Source organism: Centropristis striata, chromosome 8, assembly GCF_030273125.1.
Source record: "Centropristis striata isolate RG_2023a ecotype Rhode Island chromosome 8, C.striata_1.0, whole genome shotgun sequence".
Lineage (NCBI taxonomy): Eukaryota > Metazoa > Chordata > Actinopteri > Perciformes > Serranidae > Centropristis > Centropristis striata.
The window spans coordinates 22,266,061-22,286,350 of NC_081524.1; the positions used below are offsets into that span (position 1 = coordinate 22,266,061).

Below are 20,290 nucleotides of genomic sequence, written 5' to 3' on the forward strand. Positions count from 1 at the left end.
AGATGAGTGGGTGCGTCACTGCGTGCTGCGTCACTGCGTGCTACGTCACACGTAGCTTGCGTCAACGATTTCCCCAAAACAAAACGGCAGTTTTTTTTTCAAACTGTTCTGTTTGATGTCTGTAAAAATATAAATAAATATAGAAACATTCAAAAAAATAGCATGACACAGATTCGGGATCACTTTAAAGCTGAAAATATGAAACAGGAAGCTCCAAGATTGTGATTGATGTGTCTGTTATTTTTGTAATTTTCCATTACATAAAAACAAGGTGTGTGGTTTGAGTGGGCATTACCGGAAATACTCTCACAATTAATCATAATAACATCAATAGATTATATTTGAAGAAAATAATGACAAACGAAGGCTCTAACAATGATAATGATAGTAACAATAATAATATACCAGTTTCAGTAGTTTAAAAAATATATATCTATTTGTATATCATATTTTAAGTACAGTTTAAACCAAAATGTTTCCAATTCAAACCATGACGTATACACACACACACACACACACACACACACACATATATATATATATGGTATATATATATATATATATATGGTATATATATATATATGGTATATATATATATATATATATATATATATATATATATATATATATATATATATATATATATATATATATATATATATATATAGTATATATATATATATATATGGTATATATATATATATATATATATATATATATATATATATACATACATATATATAAATATATATATATACATACATATATATAAATATATACATACATATATATATAAATATATATATACATACACATGTATGTAGTGTATTTGAATATTATAAAATAACAGCTGCAGTAGTTGTTATATATATTTTGGTGTCTTATTTAAGTACAGTTTAAAGTAATGGATTTTTCTCCATTTAAACCATGACATTTATTATTTTTACTTTTTAAACATATAAAAATGCTTTTGTAGAGAATACTTTAACAGCTAATCTATTTTATGTCTTATTTTAAGTACAGTTTAAACCAATAGATTTTTTTTCCATTCAAACATGACATTTAATAATTTAAATCTATATAAAAGGACATGTTTTATATAACTAATAATTGGTGTCATAAGTAGAGCTCTTCAATCTGTTTATGTTGATAGATGCCACCAATCCTAGACTAATAAAGAAAAATCAACCCTGGCGGTAGTCTCCACAAACATTTAATTCATTTAATGTAGTAAACTGCAAAAAGTGGGCATTTATGTGATATATATAGCCACTGTGTCCTGCTCATTAATACTCATAACAATTATATTAAAACACATGAGAGTGTATTGACACATCTCCTCAGAACAGAAGGGTTTGTGTTATTCCAGTCTGTGAGACATTTAACCTGTGGTTCTTCTAGAAACAACTACAATTTTCCATACTATGTAAGGAATGTTGGAAATAGAACAAACTGTCCTCAACTGAGGGCCACAAGTAAGAAATAAATGATTATGCCTCCCCCTAGTGGGCAAAGGGAGGTTGTACTCCTTTCAGTCTCTGCATGATGTTCTCACCTACCAAAACCATTTTCATTTCAGCTTGAGGCATTTTCTCATTGGAATCCATGTGTCCAGGGAGTCTCAGCATGTAGGTGCAAAGAAGTAAATCAGAGTTCCAAAAGAAGAGACCTAACTTTAACGAAAAACAAACAAGGGGATCTTATTAATGTAAAAGTTTATTTCAAATACTGACAAAAATCCTCTCACCTACTCCCACACAACTGAAACATTCCAAGTACTCCTGTACTTTCTGAAGTCTTAAAATCATTCCTGTGTTCTCCAGTCATCCTCTTTATCATGTAAACCCTTTTTTTTCTCATGGAAGCAAGGGTGCCTCTGATTTCCCTGCAGTTATCTTGGGCTAGGATGAAATATAATAATTATGCAGTAAGAGAACACAAGATAAACAAACCAAAAAAAAAAAAAAAAAAAAAAAAGAAAAACAATAAAACAATTACTTGCAAAAACAACAAGAAAACGGATAAGGTAAAAGCAGCACAAAAGTAATTCAGAGCACACAGCCTGTCATTCCTTTATACATTCTGGCACGTTTATATAGCTGAACGAGAGACACCCTGTGTGTTGGGTTTTGAAACATACCCTGCTATTTCCTCTCGTTGAACTGCTCTGTGCAAAGCCAAACATCAAGTAGCATTCAAGAACTCCTGTCCGCTGTTGTATCATAGAACATGCTGTAGCTTATTCACCCATTTCTTTTAGCAATCTTTACTTTTTAAAGCACAAAAGGCTTATAAACACAATATAGATGTTCTAAAATGGTCTGTTCTTGTCAGCCAAAGTGACAAAGCCTTCCAGACTTTTCGGGCTCCGGGCGGACCAAAAGTTGGATCAAATTCAACAATGCACCTTTAAAATTTAGTGGTAGAATTCACAACAAGGTTTACCACGGTCTCAACTGAATCGACTTGCCACAGGAGCTATAGGACTCTGAAACAGAGATACTTGGGAAGAACAGAGTCGGACTGGTAGAATCAAGAGGACAGGTGTTCTTTACAGGGTATCATCTCTTAGATTTGTCTTTGACTGAATCAGCAGCATTTACACATATTTTCATATGATACAGATTCACATAGCCTCTGCAATTCACTAAGATAGAGCAGAAGTAGTGTTACATTGAAAGGAGAGAGGAACCATTGAATCAGAAAATAGCTCAGGCTATGAAAGAGTGAAAAGCAGGTGGGAAACAACACAAAAATCCCTTCCTGTTGAAGTCTATTTACAATGGCTGGAACAGAGAAAAGCAGTGCATTCATACAACACCAGAACAAGCACATACGTACAAGTCAGTCCTCTTTCGCCCACTGCAAATTTGACACGTTTTAAAGTCTCGATGAAAAAGAAGTGAGGTTGAGAATGTGATGGTGCATGCACCCTATCACCTAGCCTACATGGTGGAGTGTGCGTTTGTGAAGGTTCCCTGAAGCAGTATTATACAAGGAGGCGGATTCTCGGTGAGCGCCGGCATCCAGTTCTGATTCTTGAATGTGTGGACGTCACGCATTCAAAATCTGCAGATTTCTTGTTCTCGTCATTCACCTCTTTCAGAGGCTGAACCACATTAACAGGTGGGATCAGAGCGGAGCACGTACTCACACTTTGCCCCCTCACCATGTGTTATAAAATCTCTCCCTGCTTTGCCAAGTGTTGGGAGTGAGTGCATCCTGCAGGCATGCAGTGTCCCACTTTAGGCCCGCAATGACGATCTTGGGAGCTGGGCTGACACCTGTTGTTACCAGGTTACCTGCTGTTTACTCTCTGACACCCCTGAGATCAAAGATCAGTCTGTGTAGTGTGTCAGTTTGGTAGGAAAACACTTTAATCTACAGGGCGCTGCTAATAGAAGCAGGTCTATGCTCCAGCTAAGGTTTAAGGGAAGCAAAGTAGTAGTACTCTTTTACTAAAGTTAGTGTTCCACAATGTGATTTGCCAAAGAGGGCAAGATGTCCAAGGAACCACTACGTCTGACTGCGTCAAGCTTATCACGAATTACATGCTTGTGTGTGTATTATTTACAGAAGCATATACTTATGCAGGGTGCTTCAATAGCCCCACAAATCTTTTAGGCTCATAGTAAACACACGTCTTGATGCAACTCAACAGCAACCAAACTAAGACTGAACTCAGAGACTGGCAAGGATCCCAGCCATTAAAAATAATACAAGGATATGCTCAGCTGGCTCTTGCCCTGGGCCGCTATCAGGAGCGTGTGTACATGGATTGTCGGGACAGCAAAAAGGAAAGGAAGGATGTGTGACTGTGGACGTTTCAGGGCTCCGTGTGTTTGTTTTGATACTTACTATCACTAAGCAGATGCCCCACTCCCGTTAAAAAAACCCAAAACATGTTACTTTTTTTTTGTTACAATCATGCAGCATATTTAGAGAGAACAGGAGCAAAGGGAGTCAAGAATTAAAGCAACATGAGCAAAGGGGGGAAAAAGTGGCGCTTTAAATCTTTGTTTGGCTGAGCTGCAGCAGGTGACCTTGGGTATTGTTCGACAAAAGGTGGCCAAAGGATGAGATGAAAGGAAGCCTCCATTCATTTCCCTCATTTCCCAATATAGTGTCAGTGAAAGAACTCTAAAGCTCGGCAGCTGCCCCTCACAGATTTGGTATGCAAGCAATTATTCACATACATCTTTCAACCCCTCCTGCCGAAGCCAGCTACCAGCATAATGAAGGAACATAAAGATCAAAAAACACGCTGCGATCATGGTTCCTAACTCCCTCACACATTATTTTGGTGTCATTTGGGATGCAAAAAAAGAACAAAGCATACTATACAGACTACAAAGTGCATTAACTCACCCCATCCAACCCCTGCCCAATGACACACCTACTGTGATGCATCTTGGAACACCAAAAACCAAGACATAAGGGAGGCGGTAGAGCAGAGTGCGCAGAGCGGGCAGAGCTGTGCGTGGTGGGAAGGCAGAGAAGGCTGTGACCTCATGGGCCGCCAATGCCTCCATCCCTCCCACCCCGCCCCACCCACATACAAGCAAATGGAGTTTTAACTTATACAACTCTGCCCGACATGTTAAAGCCAGTGGTGCCTGGGGATGAAAAGGAAAGAGAGGGGAAGGGGATGGACATATCGGGGACACGGGTGAGGAGGAGGGACTTTTGATGGGAGCCCCAGGGGGGGTGAGGGTGCTTCTAGGGTGATGATGGCTAGCCGGCTAGCTTGCTGGTCACCAAGGAGGACTTCCTCTGGGGCAGGTCCTGCGGTGTGGGAATGTGGTCGCCAGTCACCAGGTTCTTGTCGGGCCCTGCCAGGGGAAGCTTCTTCATCTTGGCCTTGGCCATGTTGTAGTCGCCTGAGTCAAAGTACTTTTGCTGTGGTGAAAGAAAGAAGAGGTTCTTCAACATGGATATATTGCAGAGATTGATAACTCTCTAATACTCATATGTACATTGAAAGTGTTATCTATCCCTGCAATTGTTGACATGAGGAAAGAATATTGGCCAGTTTGGACAAGAAGACTTATTACACCAGAATTGTTAACATACATTTAGATAAGCCATTAAATATATTCTTTTATCACCAAAAAACATGAAAGGATTCAATTAGTTAACTTTTTTATGGAATCATCAAGTTGAGTACTGTATTGTACAGATTCAATCGTCGAGCAAACAAAACAAAAACAAAAAAAGATTTTCTAACTTTTTGATATCATCACTCTCTGATGATGTTCAATCTGGGAGTTATCTTATGATTAAGCACTGCAATTTACTGTTTGGCTATCCCCTCAGCCTGCCTCAGCTACTCCTACTCCTAGTCAGTGATTTCCCAGAATGACTCTCAACAATCCCCAGAGGTGGAGGTTCTCTGTAACATATACAGTACGTGTAGGTGGAGAGAGCAACACTTTTTCCAGACGAGGAAAAGTGAGAGAGGAGGGAGAACGATGCCTTTGTGGGCTCTGCCCTGCTGTTCAAATTACAGATAAAAATAAGCCGTTGAACAGGTTGTTGTATTTCACATGTCACCAATGTGGCTGCATTGCATTCTGGTCTCCCGAGGTTCAATTTGTGGAGAAATTATTTTTCTCTCTGCTTCAGTGGATTTAGTCCTATAGGATTGTTGAATGGACTTCAAAACGGCAGCTCTACATTGCCCATCTTGTGAGGGACACATAACATGTATCAATCATGTTTTTAGACGACAGAGACATTCTGTACAATAAAACTCTGTAGCCAATAGTAGGGTTAGCTACCAAACTCTGTTCATTTAAGGGTACCAACTGATATAAATAGGTTCTACTGAATACCAATTCACATTAAGTCAACTGGTGCCAAATTTCAGCGACTGAGAGCACATCTGGATGAGAGAGTAACTTTTGGTTTAGAGAGAGAAAGCGAGACTACATCACCCTTGAAGCTTGTTCAGCTTGTATATTTCTGTGTGTCTTTATGTGCCGGGGCATGTCAGGGCAATTGCTGGTGTAAAACGGTCACAAGTGTGGTTATACTTTTCAAAACTCAAGATGCTGGCAATGGCACCAGATTAATTTCAGTAGTGAGGGCGGCAAAAAGTATGCGTGGCACTGTGCATTTACAAGACAACTTTTTGTTAATTTCTTCTTTGCTCTGATCGGCAACAGCTGTCTGCTGAGAGTGTACTCTCTCTCTTTGTCATTCCACCACACACATTACGCTATTATTATGATGTTAGAATTGTATATTAACCTGCCCATGGCTAAAAAAGGGACCGTTGAGTGCTGGTACCAGTTGAAATGTGAATGGTACCCAACCCTACAAGCTAGAAACATCTCAGTATGATGAAACGAATGAGAAAATTAAAGCTAGGAATCTGGCTTTCTCAACAGTGCTTTACGTTTTTCAAAGTCAACAGCAACTGTGCTGGAGATTGACTACACTCAGAACAAAAATCTGCTGAACCAGATAGCTGGAATCTGTTTTAGTAGGGATTCAGTGGTTTGCTGGCAGACACGTCTGCTGTGGGGATAAAGACACAATCCTGTCTCCACACTGTTCTCATCTCTGACCATGTAGTACAGACAATGGTCACCCACCCCTTTCTGTAGTCTCTTCATCAGGAAGTCTGAGCCGCCGGGCTTCTGGGCCAGGCCGGGGTACTTGGCCTTCAGCTTGGCCTCCTCTGCCTTCACAGGGTTTGCATTCTTCTCCTGGGAGTCCTGTGGAGACAAGAACAAACGGACATAAACACTCCTCCTTTGCAGAAAACAGGGCCCCTTCAACAAGTCAGCGAATATATCTTCCGAAAAATTTAAGCACAACTGGAACAGCCGCTTATGTGACAGGCACTCATTTATGGTCACCACACAATTCCAAAAATGCTGCTGCTACACAAACATCTAAACTCCTGCAGTAAAGCATTCTGTAATAAACAGGGCCATTATACTCTTCCAAAGTACTTAAACTGCTCTCAAAAACCTCTGCTGTGAAGTGGGCTAAAAACTATAACAGTGACTAGTGGGAACTGAAGATACTTCATGATAGTATGAGTCACAACATGAATCTTCTTCTATTACAGGCTCATATTACCATCATGCCAGAGAGGAAATAACTCAAGAAGAGGACAAACATTGGTACACACAAAGCTATTTTAAAAAGAGGTCTAAATGATTCTCAGAAGTTTACATTAAACAACTGATGTCCTCTTTGGGAATCATGTTTAAAAGAATATTTTGAACAACAGCATCACGTATGAAACTATGAACTTTGGCCATTTACAAGTCTTAACAAGTCATCTTCAAATCTACTTACGTATTACTTTCAGGGTCCAAAAGTAAAGTTTTTCACTGCCTGCAACTGTGACAGGCAGAATTTGAGGACATTTTATCTTCCACTCTTGTAAACTGACATAATTTCATGCACATGTTGTCATTCAATGTTTGATATATTTACACAAAAATCAGTATAAGCATAAGTTCAGTGTTTGAATTACAAGGTAGCTTTCTGAGGAGGGTGATGGTATCATACATAAATGTGTCCGGCTACAGCAAAAACCCAGAAATGAGTTATCATTTTAGCACTTAGAATTCCCGAATATCAAGGTCAATGGATTTTTTGGTTAGATGCCTGAACTAAGCTATGTGGTAAACACAAGTTTTAGAAATTTTCATGTTTGTTCTAAAATATGTCAGTAAATAGCCCACACATGAGTTTTGAAGCTTTGACATGCTTACAAGTGGCTTATTGGTTAGAATTTGGTTGGATTCCAACTGTCAGCACAATTTGTGCTTACAATTACATTCTGAAATTTCCTTTTACACATATTAAGCAAGTGTCAAATTGGAAGTTCTTGCACCATGTTATTTACAGTAAATGTGGACATAACAGCCCTTGTTTTCATCTTCCTGTGGGGTCACACTTAGACTCCCATAAATAACAACGATTACAGAAACTATCATGAGTCCCTGTTTATGTGAAGTTATCGGTTTTAGAAACAACTCCAGGACAGGGTAAGGCAGGGTTAGACAGAAGCCAGAGGAGATAATGTGTGTAGACAATGGAAGTGTTTGTGCTGGTGTCACTGGCTAACAGTAGCCAAACCAGTGAAATACAGGTTGTTCAAGTCAGATATTAAGGTTAGTAATTTGGGCCACCTGGGCACACCTTGTTTGTGTACATAGCTAAAACAGTAAGGAAATAGGTATAAAGTGCATGCAGGACTACAGCGGACAAACTCCAAAGGCCATTTATGCACTCCTTGCACATATACCTTGAGCGAGCAGAACACAGCACAGACCTACTTCCACTATGCAGAGAACATAGGGCACTCAGACTGCAAAGCTTGCTGGGGCAGGGATAAAATGTGACTCAGGACACAGAAGCCGATGAACACATTCCCTCAGGAGGAGGGGGGGCGTGTGGCAGCGAGTGTGCTGATTCACTTGGGTCCATGATGAGAAATATATGAGCTACTATATTCGGCCCCAAAGCCGGAAACTGCAGAATCAAACAACACATTATTTGTGCAGAGGAATTTTGAAAGAGTTATGTGCACAACTGTGAAAAATCCCATTCGGTAGTGTCAAAGTTTGACATAAGATTTCTTCCATACTATTTGGAAATATATATTGTATCTGCTTATTTCAGTGCCTTATTGAAGCTGTATCACACTTAATTAGCAAAAAAAATTGTACATAGACTGTAAGAGTACATAGAAAAAAAATATATCTAATGCATCATTCTATACACACTATCGTGATGCATTTGGTATCTCTCCAAAAGATAATGATGAAAAACAAAATATTTACATGGGTTAAAGCAGTGCCATAATTTGGAATCTGTGGGTAGGAGGCCCTAATGTGTCCCTTATATTACACAGAATTATATTCAGTGATTAAAGCTTGACAGTATCTACATAAGTAATGCTGCGTTTGTCAAAACAATTACCATTTACGGCACATTACAGCCTTCAGCTATGTGCACATATTGGGTTTAAGTGTAAAAACCAACAGGTTTGTCAACAGAAGACTGAATTTTAAACTTCTAACTTGCTGTGCAGCCAATTCGTTGACTGTATTGACTGGACATTATAATGATATATATATATATCAACCATGCAAGAAATATTATAGCTTCATCATTACATGTATTGGTTGGATTGTTATTTCTATAAATTTAACAGTTTAGACATCTGAATTATCAAAACAAACCAAATGCTAAATCAGATTTCTCCCTAAATTAGAGTTCATGACATATATGGTTCAGTATATATAGTGGAAAATGTGGCATCTATAATATGAAACATTAACATACTTAGGCATTATAAACAAACTGCAGACCTTGGGAGCTGAGAAAAACACATGGGATGCATGACCTACCCCAAACTGATACAGATGTTTGATTAAGTATTAATCCATGTGATGAACTATATGCACATCACTGCTGTTGTTGTGAGACTGTAAAGGAAATGCGGAAGCCCTGTCACACTGCAGTTGTTGTCACTGTCAGGCGAATACAGTCAGGGATCTCATGCCATGTGCAAAGACAGGGGAAAGACAGTGTCGTTAATGTATTTGCTTTCACTACTTCAGAGTATACTGAGTGACACCACCAATGTTTGTCTTTATTTGGAGACTCTCGGCCCTCCATGGCTCATTTTGAGACCCTACAGGACAGACCAATGAGGCCCGACCTGCTGTGGACTAACCAGCCAATGACACAACGCAAGGGACAAAACAAAGTGACACACTGGCAAGGGTCTCTGTACAGCTACGACCAGACAACTTCCAACGTGCTGAACGGCTTATTATATATCTACATGTCTCCTAGGAGTCCTCCCCTGCCTTGGTGCAGCGCTGAGCACACACACTTCACTTGTGCTAGCTGGTGTGTAGCCACTTCTAGCTAGCATGCTCGGTGGTTAGCCAACAACATCAAGACAGCAGTCAGAAAACCCACCTGTTTTTCGTCCTCGTAGTCCACCTGAGTGTCCGAGTCCAGGTTTTCTGACGACATTGTGTGAGTGTGATGGACAAGCAAGTGTCCCGCTTTGCCAGGCAACTTGAAGAGATGAATATACGAGGTGCCGTTTTATGTACCTGTACTGAATCTAATCCTCCTTTTCTGGACACGACTGCTCCCCAACAAAAATGGCGTAACGAGTTGTGACATCACCAACGGGGGGGTGATTGCTACGTGTGATCGACATATACAGTAACCAATAGACGAGTAGCAACGAATGGAGCAGAGCCAATTGGGTACCGTTAGCAGCGCCGTTGTCTTTGATTGACGGCCAGTTATCCAATGATTTTACAGAATAGAGACTGGGGGCGATGCGGGGGCCGCACTGCAACAAAGCACCTGAACAATACAAAATATACGATATCGATGCAACATGCTGGTTTTTAATTTAATATATTATGTGTTATATTAATGAATGAATACACCAAACTAGTTTAATTAAAGGATCGGCAGCCATCGTTGTTGTTATTATTATTTTCATCCTTCTTTTTGTGATCAAAACAGCCAAATATGACATCTTAATAATGCAAAGTAAAACCAGTGAAAATATTTGTATTAACAAACCGTTGTCGTTATTATTATTATTATTATTATTATTATTTAATTAATTGATAATTATTTGAGTACTCTTTACGCATGCGTCCAGCTCTCTGATTGGTTTCACTTGTTGCTCGGCAATCAAACATTTAGCGGGAACGACTGTTTTACGTTAACATCGAGCTAGCGTTAACAGTTGAATTGATCATATTTATCTTTGTTTTGGTTAAATAATCCAACATTACTGCCACGTAAGTACAAGCTCATTGTCAACAGGCTAGTTTAGTAACAACACCATCATAGTGTGGCAGCAGTTTTAGCCAGTTTATCTTTAATAGTGTAATTAGCTAGCTAGTACGTTAACGTGCTAGTTGCTGGTTTACACTAATGTAGGTGCTAAACTAATGTGAGCTAAGGCAAGTGATTTGGTCGGCCGCATGGTCAAATAATTACTCTGTTCTTTGCAGCTTTTATATCGTGTTTTCTCACCACTACAATGGCGTGTGTACAACAATTCAGAACTTCACAGGTAAAATAACTCTGCACTTAATTGCTAACTAGCATTATTTAATGTAGATTCAGTGTTTTTTGATGCTGCAATCAATATAAACTAACCAGCTGGTAATTACAAGTCGTCACCCTGTTAAAATAATCGCCTAACTCATTTTTTCAAGTTTTGCAGGAAACACAAAAAACTTCACCAAAAGTTTAACATATGATAGTTATTGATAATTTCACTCAAAAAGGATGTAACAAAGAATGGCTATTGGCATAGTAATAACACTGTGTATAAAGTATGTAACTTAAGAGAAATAAATGACTTAGGCAATTTTTGAACATGCCTTTGTCACTTAAGCAAGATATGGTAACACTTTATTTTGAAGGTGTCTACATAAGAGTCACACAAGTCTCATGAGCATAAATGTTACTTCAAAGTGTCATTAATGTTTATGACATGCTCATGTCACTCTTATGTATACACCTTACAGTAAAGTGTTACCAATATTATTGTCAACAATAAAACACTGATAAACTAAACTGATAGCTAAACAATCTTCCTCTTGCTCTTCTTTGCTGGGTTCTTATCAGACTAAAAAAACTCAATAATAAGACTAAACAACTGCAATATTTATAGCCTAGCCTTTATTAATAAATAAGAAGTAAATGTATATTATAGCTAAAAATGTCATCACTTACCGATTGGGGACACGCTCTGAAGCATGAAAATTAGCTGTGCAAAGGTAGGCTCCATCTTGGAAAACTAATAAAATTGCCTAAGTCACATTTTATTTTGACTGAGGCATAATAAATCCGCTTAAGTCACACACTTGACATAGGCCATTATCTTAAAGGGGTAAAATCACATGATCTGATCAACTGAGGATGTAGGCGATTTTACCATAGGTGGCCGGCATCATGAGGAGATGATTTGGGCAAAAAAAACAATTTTGACAAAAAATGACTTAGGCAATTATTTTAACAGTGTGACGAAGTACAAAATTATAGTTTTAGTCTATCTATGCTGTGTCACATTTTCTCTGTATTTGTAACAGTCAGGTTAGTTACTGTAACTAGATTACTAGAAGTTAATTTGCTCCTTTACTAGAATTTTGAGGTTCTTGTACGTAGTTTGTCCAGTTTGTGCTACTTTATAACTACTTCACAACATTAATTTTTGTGCTTGAAGTAGTAATTGTAGATTCACATTTTAGATAAATCTATGATAATCATTTACAGTATATTTTAAAGCCACAGTTAAGACCGCTTGATTTGTGTTAAAAGGTTAGCTTGTCTGTTGTTCATAACATCAGGATTTTTTTTCATACTTGCCAAATACTTATTTCATAAAAGCTTTTTATTAAATAACCAGATTCTGTAAAATGATGATAGATGCTAGTACTATGTCTATAAACAACACAAGGACCATATAATAAAATTAGGGATGCACCAATACATACTCAGATAACTGAATTGAGTATTGTGGAAATGGAGTCGATCTATTAAATTATTTATTATTATTAATTTTCATTTTAATAATACATATCAATTCAGAAAAAAATAATAATTTATGTATTACTGGTCACATCATTTATGATTATATTTTGTTTTGCAAAGTTAGGGTGGCAGTGTTTAAGCCAAGCCTGATGTTGCCTGACACATAAAATAATGATCTCACTCATTCCACAATGTGAGGCATACAGCTCAATTAAACACTGTTATCAGAGGTTTTATTTGGTATCAGCTGATAGCCAAAGTCCAACTATTCGTGTCAGTATCGGGACTGAAAAAGTCGATTATTAATGTTATATATGTTTTATTTAACTCTGTCTTCAGAGAGACAATATTACATTGCAAGTTGTTAAAAGTTGTAAATGAGCATTATATATGTTATAAAACATGTTGTAGGCTCAGTCATTCAAATGCAGCTGTTTGCAGATTTCTTCTGTTTGTGTTAACTGTAATGAGTCAGCAGTACTCATTATGTGATTAATTTGTTTCACTCGTGCAGGATACTCAGCTGTTGCCTAATCAGGTTCTCTCAGAGCAGCAGTCCTTGGTTGTTATGAAGAAGCTTCTGGCCATCGCAGTGTCTGGCATCACATATCTCCGGGGCCTTTTCCCAGAGAAAGCCTACGGCAGCAAATATGTTGAAGGTTAGATTACATATGGAAACTAATTTGTCTGCACTTCACAGTTGCTATCGAGGTCTGTTTACATTTTGAAAATATTTGATGAAGATGATTCTTACCTACTCCTTTTTCTTTCCACAGATCAGAAAGTGATGATCATTAAAGAAGAGCTCTGTTGTCCCGGTGCCACTCAGATTGTTCAGTGGTAATTAACACAGAAAAAAAATCGACTGCATTCCGGGATCGTTTTCATGAATAATTAGAAGTGTGTTCTTCTTCAGGATACAGGGATGCTTTGAGGCCATCCAGAATAAGTATGTAAGTCTTATTCAACCTTTTTCACAGGTCAGGAGATCTGCTATGTTCGTCCGGTTGATTCATTATGAATTTAAAAAAACATAAATGAACAGAACCAGCAGTGTAGATCCTTATATTGCATTTTCTCCTGTGGCTCATAGTAATTAATGTGGTCAAAATTAATCTTTTTTTTCCACCAGCTGCGGACCGTCATTATGTCTGTGAGTATTTTCTTATGTCTTATGTGTGATCTCATTGAGGGATTCATTATGATAAACACATCAGGGTTTGGAGCCTGCTTGGGAAAGTCAGGGATTAGCAGGCAAATACAAGGAATTGTAACTTTATATACATTTGGAGCTGGTTTTGTGCAGCATTCAGTCTCAGAATGAAATAATCATGGTGCTGATGCTATTTCCATTTGGTCCTTTTTTAGATCTACACTGACCCAGAAAACCCCCAGGTAATGTGCAGGTTGTCGTCATGCCATTGTTGATGTCTAATAATGCTAAACTACTGTACATAAAACCAAATTGTTTTTATGATTATTTGGTATCATATATACAGCAGGGCTACACAGTGGTGTAGTGGTGAGCCCTCTGCCTCACAGCAAGAGTGTTGCCGGTTCGACTCCGGCCTGCGGCTCTTCTGTGTGGAGTTTGCATGTTCTCCTTGTGTCAGTGTGGGTTCTCACCGGGTGCTCCGGCTTCCTCCCACAGTCCAAAAACAAGCACTTAGGTTTAAATTGGTGTGAATGAGAGCATGATTGTCTGTCTCTATGTGTCAACCCTACGATAGTCTGGGGACCTCTGCAGGGTGTACCCCGCCTCTCGCCCAATGTCAGCTGGGCTCCAGCCCCCCGTGACCCCAGTGCAGATAAGTGGTTAAGGAGAGTGAATGAATGAATATATACAGCGTCTATTCTGTATTGTCTTCCAGAAAGTGACTGAGTATTACCAGTTTAGGATCCAATACACAGCAAACGGAGCGCAGATGGAGTTTGAGAGGTGGGATTTTTTATCTTGACAGTTACAATAAGTTCATACAACATTAAATAAACCTTTTATCAAGTCAGGAAACAAACAAAAGAACTATACAAGGATGAATCAACACTTACACACCAGACAGTAACTTGATTTTCTGTCTAATCTGTGTGTGAATTTTACGTGTTTGACACCTTTCATTTCTTAAGTTTACATGTTGGAATAATATTCCATACTATCGGAGAGCATGGAACAAAACAAATAGATCTGGCACCTACATCAGATACATATGTCACCCATATCCAGGATATGGGTGAAATATGTGAACCTAAGATGCTATTTATATTACAGTACTATTACATTCAATGAAAAAAAAACACATTTACACACATTTAAGCAACACTTGGCTGATGATTTGTGTTCATTCCTCATCCTGCCTCCTTATTTTACACCAGCAGCAACAACAACAACAACCAGGTGTCGTCGATGTCATGTGGCAACACTAAGAAGGCCAGCATCCTGCTGGTGCGGAAGCTCTACACTCTGATGCAAAACCTGGGGCCTCTGCCAGACAATGTCTATCTCAACATGAAGCTGGCTTACTATGACAATGGTAACACAAACACACACAAGCCTGCAGTTATCATTACGTTTCTACAAGTGCAGCATGAATTGAATTGAGCAAAATATTTTAAAGTGGTGTACATAATTAATATTCCAATCACTAGATTTGTTTGTTATAAAACCTAATGTCATGAGCTGCACTGCTTGAGCTCAACGACATGTGCTTCAGTGTTAAGTAGCTGCATAGTAATGACAGGATTTAAAATGTAAAGCCATAGATAGTATTTAAATCATTTGATTTAAACTGTTGTTACTAGTGGTCGACCGATACGGGTTTTTTAATGCAGATACAGATTATTTTGACATCAGTCTTAACCGATCCCCGATATGTGCTGCCGATTTTTTGGAGCCGATTCTTGAAGCCGATATTGCCTTTTCTCCCTCCATATACATGATAAAAATGACACAATGATAACAAATGTTACACAAGTCTAAATTTAAACAAAAAACAAACATTTATTAACAAAACATAGTAACAGTTGGATATCAAACAATGTGTATGTTGTTCTAGGCCTGGAGGTGGTGCGCCTCAGATGATCCACATATTTGATGTGTTTTTCTTTTTTCCGGTATCAGCAGCAGCTCACCAGAGAATGGCAGATGTTGCACCGAGCCTTGCCTGGTGTTGGCTCAGTGAAACGGGCTAATTGACCGGCGAATGCACGCACATATCGGCCGATGCCGATACAAGGAAAAAACGCAAATATCGGCCCGATATATATCAGCTGGCCGATATATAGGTCTATCTCTAGTTGTTACAAATATTTCTGAGTCACATGGCTTTTACTTTTGAAACATGATTTCAAAACATTTAAGTTTGGACTTTACACTCAGCAGGCCAGACCATGAAGACATCAATATTTGCCTCTTTTCAAGGGATAGTCCGGATTTTTTTGAAGTGGGGTTGTATAGCGTATTTATTCAGTCAGTTTATTACATACAATAGATGGTGTTCTGCACACCCCCAATTTGCAGGAGTAGGCAGGAGTACCAACACGGAACCTTAGCTATGTACTGCTGGGCGGCAGCAAAATGCATTTCAGCCAAGACTAATCTAAAAAAATCCATATGAGTTTAAGTGTACTTTATATTTAAAATATATTCACTTTACCTCTGTTGGGGACTTGAAGATATATCCATCTTTGCTCTCTTCAAACAACCAGACTCCATTGACAAAAACAATCATTTTACAGTGCAGAACACAGGAGTTGCTGGTCTACCTCTACCTCGATCATGTGACTTTGGTGTATTACAAGGATTGTTCAGATTCACCAACTTAGAATAAACATGTGACTGGACATGCAGTTTTACTTCTTGTTCAGGTTTTGTCTCATTGTTTGTTTCTCTGTCTGTTTGTTTGTTCCTTTTTTCAGTCACTCCTCAGGACTACCAGCCGCCAGGCTTTAAGGAGGCCGATGGAGACACCATGGAGTTTGAGAAGGAGCCGGTCAAACTCACCATGGGCGAGGTGGCCACTCCCTTCCATACACTAAAGTTGGATATGGCAACAGAGAGACAGAGACTGGAGGAGGTGAGTAAAAAGAAACATGAGACAGGGACTGAAATATTTTCTTTGTTTTTTAGATGTGCTCTAATATGTTCAAGCTTATTAACTGTTCCTCCTTCTTCATACTAATCTTCTGAGGTTTGAGTGAGTGAGTTTTTATATTCACTGTCTTTAATGCACAGCTTTTTGGCCTTTGTCTCTTAACCAACAAGGTTCACTGTAGTCAGCACTTCTGGTAGCTGATTTGTGATTGACAGCTTTGCATGTTGGTGCATGTCTGTAGGTGGAGGAGAGTGTCCAAGTGACAGAGAAGTGGGTTCTGAAAATGGAGGAGGAAGGCGTCCTGTCACAGGTCAGCAAAAATTACACTCAGCAAGGCTTAAAACACACGAATACATTATGACCCAAATAGATTTTAGACTGAAGATGTAATGCTTCTCAACAACTAACAAATAAGACAATATTGTTTGGAGTATTTACTTTTATTTTTCTTTATCCACAGAAAATAAATGTAATAATAAATTCACCAGGTCAGTTTTTCTTGAAAGAATGTGCTCTACATTATTATCTTTAAGGCTAGTGTCACATTTTGTGTAATAATACAAGATGGTGCAACATTTTGAACAGCCTCTTGATTGACATGTACATTTTGAAAGCTGCAAAAACATACAATACATAACAAAATGACACAACAGGTCATTGTTGTCATCTTATTGACATGTTTTGGTCATGGTGTTCTGATAACATGTTTTAATCTTTAGACTCATGTGATCGAAGACGTGGAAAAGCCTGACAACGAGAACACAGACTTGGACAAAACACGTAAATGCTCCTTCCTTTTCACTTCCAACTGTGTAGATGATAACTTTTCCAGGGTTCAGTTTCACCTTGTTTGTGTTCAAAAATGCAGGAATTAACAGCAGGTGTTTAAGATAAGTTTTTTCATGCCTAAACATGATGTGAAGCTGGTTGATGTAGTAATCTTCGAGTGGAATGTATGAATTGGATGTAAAAGGCTATCATCAGATCTTTAAAAACTGAAGGCCTCACTTGGGGTTGAATACTGTTAAAGTGAAATTCAGCTGTAGAGGTCTAGGTTTTTTATTTCATATTCATCTACCTTGAGTTTTTACTGAGAAATGTAGAATATATTGTTAAAACGTCACAGTTCTCTTAAAAACATCTGAGTTTGCTGTTAAACTTTCATAGATCCTCATTGAATGAAAATGTAATGAAAACAGGATTCTGGTTATTGGACTTGTGTGACTTGTAAAATTATTTATATATACATCCTCTTTTTTTATGAACTTTTTTATGAAGAGATCCAGATGAGCTGTCAGATTGAGACCTGTGAGGAAGCAGCAGAGGTAGGACTGATATTGACTACACCATACTCAACATAATGCGAGCATAACATATGTTAAATTATTTTAATGTAACATTTATACATTAAAATACACTAATACATTCAAATTTAGCTAGATACGTCATTGTTTCCCATCAAGTGGAAATTGGTGGGGAGGATTGAAAACAAAAAAGCAAAAGAAAAGCTTTACCTAAGCAAAAGCAAATAAATGGGCTCAGAGAAGAAGTGAAATGTATATAAAAGAGAAAAAAGAAGTGGAAGGCCATTATCTATCTGAAATTTTGCGTTAGGGCACACTGGGCATTCATCCCTTCTTTTCAAGACCATTTTGAAGAAAGTCAAATAAAAAGCATTCAAGGTTTCAAGAAAATGAAAATAAAGAAAAAGAATATTTATAGCTGGTTTAACTATTAAAGTATAGGCAAACTCCTTTCAATGCATGGCATCAGATGTCATTTTAAATAAGTATTTAAAAATTGTTCAGGGTTTCTCAGCAGAGTGATTGTAGGCTCTGTGTAAACACAAAGCAAAGGGCTGCTTTGAGTGCACTTAATGGTCACTCGCGTTACGGACCATCTGTCCCCTCTCAGATGAACACTCTGGTGAAGAAGACCTCCGACATGGACGTGGGCCTGAAGAGGACCAGGAGTGGACGGATCATCAAGTCCATCACGGTCAGTCAGCCACTTAAAACTCAACAGCATGCAATTGTCGTCTTACACTGTTACAGCTAGATGACCTGAGACCCCTTCAACCTGAAAACATTTATGTTCTCTTTGATTGGGTCTTTTTACTGCGGTAATTGAGGGCATAGGTAAGCAAAATTGAACTAAAAATGTTCATTTGAGCATCTTAGCCGGGATTTTACACACAGCCAATTAAATATGAGCTTACTGAGGTTAGCTTAAAATATTTATGTTGTTTAATTACATTGACCTACAGCTGGGCGAGAGAATTGTGCATTTTAACGTAGCCACTGTGATTAAAAAGATGAAAAGTGAATATCTTACTATACTTCATAAACAATGTGCACTGTTGTTTTAGCAATTTGCCATTGTTGTAGAAAACTGCCACACAAGGAGAATTTCTTTAAGAAATACATTATTTATTTAATATATTAAAAATCATTTTTAAAAAAAGGATAACGTTGTGTTGAAAATGATGAGAAATAATCAGGGAAATGAAAATTAAAGAAGAGAAGAATTATCTGTTATGACTGTGTGTGTGTGTGTGTGTGTGTGTGTGTGTGTGTGTGTGTGTGTGTGTGTGTGTGTGTCTGCGTGCACTTTAGGAGGCAAACCTGACTGTGAACAACAAGAATTCAACAGCTATGGAGGACAAAATGGTGAGAAAGTCGTCCTTACAGTGTTTATAAACTCTGATCCGATTCTAATTTACTATAAATCATTTAATACAAATTAAAGCCTTAAACGCTGCGAACGAATAATACAGCTGTACTTTTACTAAAAAAGCATTTCCACAGAAGATATAGGACAGATTTTGAAATGGAAAATGCGTAGGAGCCCTGTTTGTTTCACAGATGAGTCAGCACCGGTCGCTTTGGTTTCTCAGAGTGGGATGCTGTGTGTCAGTAGACACATAAGATTGTTGCTGACATTCTGCCAACTGGGCGTATCCTCTGCTGTTTTCAGGTTTCTCAGTATGACATCCAGAACAGCCAGGAAACACCGTCCACCTCCGCACACATGAAAAGGCGCAAGTTCAGCGAGCCCAAAGAGCGCTACTGACCGTCACACCTCACTGCTGACACAGCAGCACTTCTGTATTAATTTACACTGATGTTTTTTTAAATTTTAAAGTTTTGAAAAGCTGTGTATTTCTTTCAGTATTCATTTTTGAGGTTGCGATTTTAAGTTCGCATTACAGTTTATTTGATTGCAACTAATTTAAAATGTGTACAATTTGCACATTTGATAGAATACTGATGAGCAAATGTATTCACTAACACAGTTTTCAGTGATTTTTAAAGGCCATGTTGGTTTTGCTGTTACTATTATTTGTCATTTGTTTAAAAACAAGGATTTTGTACTTGAATAAAATACAAAAATGCACAGAATGCCGTCTAGTGTCGTCATTTATCACACTGGCCTGTCAGACCATGTTATGTTTGTTTGTGTGTTTTTGGTGTTTTGGTGATTTGTTCCGAAGACGATCCTTATAAAACTCAAGTTTTTACTAAGGCTAAAAAAAATATTATATCATCTTAGATTTTTAAATATTGTAAAGTGGCATAGGTTTAATCTTTTCCTGGTTTTATAAGGCTGCATTGCAGTTAAATGATGGGATTTCCTGAGCTTGCCAG

General features: G+C 38.1%; 2 protein-coding genes across 5 annotated transcripts; one reads left to right on the forward strand and one right to left on the reverse strand.

Annotated features, from left to right (window-relative positions):
* Nucleotides 1–1,698: 1,698 nt before the first annotated feature.
* Nucleotides 1,699–10,204, reverse strand: ensab (endosulfine alpha b). Its single transcript, XM_059339542.1, has 3 exons — nucleotides 9,961–10,204; nucleotides 6,600–6,722; nucleotides 1,699–4,899 (listed from the first exon to the last, which is right to left on the reverse strand). Exons 1-3 carry the CDS (start codon nucleotides 10,015–10,017, stop codon nucleotides 4,735–4,737), a joined length of 345 nt encoding a protein of 114 aa, XP_059195525.1. The 5' UTR covers nucleotides 10,018–10,204; the 3' UTR covers nucleotides 1,699–4,734.
* Nucleotides 10,205–10,614: 410 nt separating this feature from the next.
* On the forward strand, nucleotides 10,615–20,033 carry hormad1 (HORMA domain containing 1). 4 transcript variants are annotated; one of them, XM_059339504.1, is made up of 16 exons: nucleotides 10,615–10,811; nucleotides 11,028–11,089; nucleotides 13,070–13,214; nucleotides 13,332–13,395; nucleotides 13,472–13,508; nucleotides 13,688–13,708; nucleotides 13,924–13,950; nucleotides 14,427–14,494; nucleotides 14,926–15,083; nucleotides 16,468–16,625; nucleotides 16,885–16,953; nucleotides 17,363–17,423; nucleotides 17,922–17,968; nucleotides 18,558–18,641; nucleotides 19,259–19,312; nucleotides 19,620–20,033. In XM_059339504.1, the coding sequence occupies exons 2-16, from the start codon at nucleotides 11,057–11,059 to the stop codon at nucleotides 19,713–19,715; spliced, it is 1,122 nt and encodes a 373-aa protein (XP_059195487.1). In that variant the 5' UTR covers nucleotides 10,615–10,811; nucleotides 11,028–11,056; the 3' UTR covers nucleotides 19,716–20,033. The 4 variants fall into 4 exon arrangements, with proteins under 4 accessions (XP_059195487.1, XP_059195488.1, XP_059195489.1 ...); XM_059339505.1 differs by having other exon boundaries at nucleotides 14,929–15,083; XM_059339506.1 differs by lacking the exon at nucleotides 13,924–13,950.
* Nucleotides 20,034–20,290: the final 257 nt, after the last annotated feature.